General features: G+C 39.1%; 1 protein-coding gene across 1 annotated transcript in view; it reads right to left on the bottom strand.

Annotated features, from left to right (window-relative positions):
- Positions 1–919: 919 nt before the first annotated feature.
- LOC147470187 (uncharacterized) overlaps positions 920–3,344 on the bottom strand; it is a 16,825-nt gene continuing 14,400 nt past the window's right edge. Inside the window, exons 8-10 of the mRNA XM_086545649.1 lie at positions 2,164–2,203; positions 1,536–1,639; positions 920–1,051 (exon numbers count right to left, since the gene is read on the bottom strand). Coding sequence (XP_086401775.1) covers positions 920–1,051; positions 1,536–1,639; positions 2,164–2,203 — 276 coding nt within the window. The remainder of the gene's footprint in view (positions 1,052–1,535; positions 1,640–2,163; positions 2,204–3,344) is intronic.

Below are 3,344 nucleotides of genomic sequence, written 5' to 3' on the forward strand. Positions count from 1 at the left end.
GATAACGAATAAGAGATTTCTAATTTTGAAATCATGAAGGTGGATATCAAAAGAAACGAAAATAGGAAAAAAAAGAAAGAAAAAAAAAAAACGCACAGACGACAGCAAGTCTACGTGGAATAAAAGTAAATCATCAGAAATAGCACAAACGCACACATGCACACACACACACACACACACACACACAAACTTATTTCACATCGAAGAAAAAACATATGATACCCGCTGACTAATAACATAAAAAGGTCTAATGAAGAAAATATCTATGGCTCTAGAAAGAAACAGGAAATGAAGGAGAGGAAGAAGAAATTTCGCATTTTGGAGAAGCAGACGAAACAAGAGACGAAAGTTACGACTTGAGAGCGGACAAGCGTCGAGATCGAGGTCCTCCTCCTGATGATGTTTGTTCACTTGATCTCGAACTCGATGGTGTTTATCCTTCTGTTGCGTGTTGAGGAAGCGTGACTCTCTGGAGGACGGAGTGATCATGAGGCCAAAGGGGATGGAGGTCCTTGAGAGATCAGCCCTGTGCGATAGCAGGATCCCGGAAGTGTACTCAGACACGCTGGCAATGACATATAGTAAGGTTTGCAGGCGTGACACACCCCATCATATGGAGAAATGTGTGCATGTTACCTGCATAAAGAGAGAGGGAGGGGAAGAGAGAGAGAGAGAAATTGAGAGGGAGATAGTGAGAGGAGAGAGAGAGAGAGAGAGAGAGAAAGAGAGAAAGAGAGAGAGAGAGAGAGAGAGAGAGAGAGAGAGAGAGAGAGAGAGAGAGAGAGAGAGAGAGAGAGAGAGAGAGGGTGAGAGGAGGAGAAAAGGGGGGAAAGGAAGAGAGTCAAACAGCCAAAGAGAGACGGGACCTGGGTGAAGTAGTGCATCTCTATACATCATGTAACACGAAACTTTAATTGGTTCATGAAAGCGTGTATTCACATCCAATGGTGAAGAGGAGTTTGATGAACCCAGCATTCACAAGAACAATGAAAACAATTAAACGATGTAGTTGGAACTCTGGATATCTTGTGTTCCCAGCGCAACCAACAGTCTATTGTTAGTTTCAAAATCATAGCAGACAAAAGACCCCAGATAAAGTGTCGTCGTTATTTTTCCATTCGTTGTACTTCGGGTTGACATTTATGCCCAAGGCTTTTCGCCAGTTGTATCAATGTCCCCGAAGAGAACAAGTTACTCCTCTTTCGTCAGAGCATTTTTTTCTTCCCCTGTAATTATTTACTAGATGGTTGCCAGGAATAGCAAGCCCTTATTTTTTTTTTTATCAAACAGTTTTATTTGTCATCCTTTCTTGACTCTCTTTTGTCGTTTACAGAAGGATGACGGCAGGAATGAGTTGTTTTACCTTCTGAAGTTTTGACTTTTATTTGCTGAAGGTAAATAGAGATCCGTTGTTTTTAATCAACCCGTAAAACAGAAAACAAAAAGGATACGAACTGTGACGCAAAGAGCACAGCTGAAACAACAGAAGAAGTTTAGAAAAATACTAATAATCTTTTTCGTAGCCTTGGTTCTACGCTTGGGACTCCCTGCTCGGGGCCAAGGCGGTTTTTTGCAGGACTTTGGTACTGGCAGTTAGCCCTGCCTGACAATGGATGACCAATAAAACCGAGATTGATAGCTACAGCAATTTAAAACAGTGGATATGATACAGTCAGTGCTGGCCGCGGCAAAAATAGACATGGAAACAGAAATGAAAATACTGAAACGGATTTAGCTTTTCTGGATAAAAATAAATGAGAGCAACACGCAAGAGTGCTCGTTGCCAAACTGAAACGATTTAGCTTTCAAAAAGATGAACGTTGTAGACTAAGAAATTACTTAATAATGAGCGCTCTAAGTGATTGCCAATAAGCTGGAACAAGTTACTGCCCCGAGGAGTTAAAAAGTCTTGGTTTGTAGCTACTCTCTCAGTGAAGGGATCTCTAGCGACCGCCATAGCGTCAGGGAGAAATTAACCCCACCCCACCCTCGTTGATTCTCCCCATCTAGCCAATGTGGTCCCACCACCCACTCGCCCATCTTGTATCCAGCGATAAATGGGATTGTGATTGGTCGTGGATTTATAGAGGGCTACTTTGCCCCGGTGACAAAATATTACGTTTACTTATGAAATGCATGTTTGGTGTTCCTCCTTCAACTAACACATGCCTCCAGTCTGATTTTGGTAGGATGTGATTATATTCTTGGGGGTTGATAAAAATAATAATTCTAAAGAGAGTTTCTGTTTATATGAAATCGTTCTTTAATCTCTTTCACAAACAAACAAACAAACAAAAAAAAAGCGTGGTTAGATGAACCTGAAGCGTTGAACAAACCGTAGCTAATGTGCAATACGCTAATATATTCTCCAAGAATATATCGATTTGGAAAATGCTGCAAACTAACAGAAGCAGCAGAAAAGAATAAAAAACAAAGTATTTTATCTGGGGGGGGGGGGGGGGGGGGGGGGGGGGGGGGGGGGGGGGGGGGGGGGGGGGGGGGGGGGGGGGGGGGGGCATTCTTGAAATGATGATGATGAATAGAAAAACAATGAAAATGATGATGATCAGTGATGATCAATAATAATGATTGTAAGGATAATAATTATATTTATGATTAATGGAATGATTATGATAAAAGTAGGGTAAATAAGAGTAAAAGTAATAATGATAATGGAAATAATGATAAAGTGATAACAATAATAAGGTTAATATTAATCATAAGGATAATAGTAATAATGATAATAATAGCAACAGTAATAACAACAATAATTTCAGTAATGATAGGGATGACAATACAATGATAACAAGATAACAAGTCGATGCAAGAAAAACAAAAGAGCATGTCGAAAAAGGAAAGCAAAATCTCAAGTTACCGAAAGCAAATGGAAAGGGAATGGGCTGGCGGGCTCCGTTGATGGCCAAACAAGCAAATGTTTATCTGTCCTTCACTGAGCCGTGTTGTCTGTTTTGTTAGCTGTGTGTTGAAGATCATGATACCTTTTCATTTTTAGTTATTTATAATCATAGTTATTGGTTTCGTAATTGGTATCATTGTCGTTGTTGCTATTATCATTATAGTCATTGCTATCATCATTGGTATTATCATTATTTATGTTCTCATCATTGTTGTTGGTGGTAATTTATTACTGTGATCATTATATGAATATGATGAAAGGACGATCTTTATCATCATCATCATTATCATTATGATGATCATCATTATTTTCAGTATGATTATTGTTATCAAGAATATGATAATCAGTATGTTTAGCTCTATACTATCAATATTGTAGTTATTTAATGCCATCATTGCTGTTGTTGTTTTCACTAGTATTGTTATTA

Source organism: Penaeus japonicus, unplaced genomic scaffold (genome assembly GCF_977035675.1).
Source record: "Penaeus japonicus unplaced genomic scaffold, GWHDUDI00000001_assembly GWHDUDI00000016, whole genome shotgun sequence".
NCBI classification, from domain to species: Eukaryota; Metazoa; Arthropoda; class Malacostraca; order Decapoda; family Penaeidae; genus Penaeus; species Penaeus japonicus.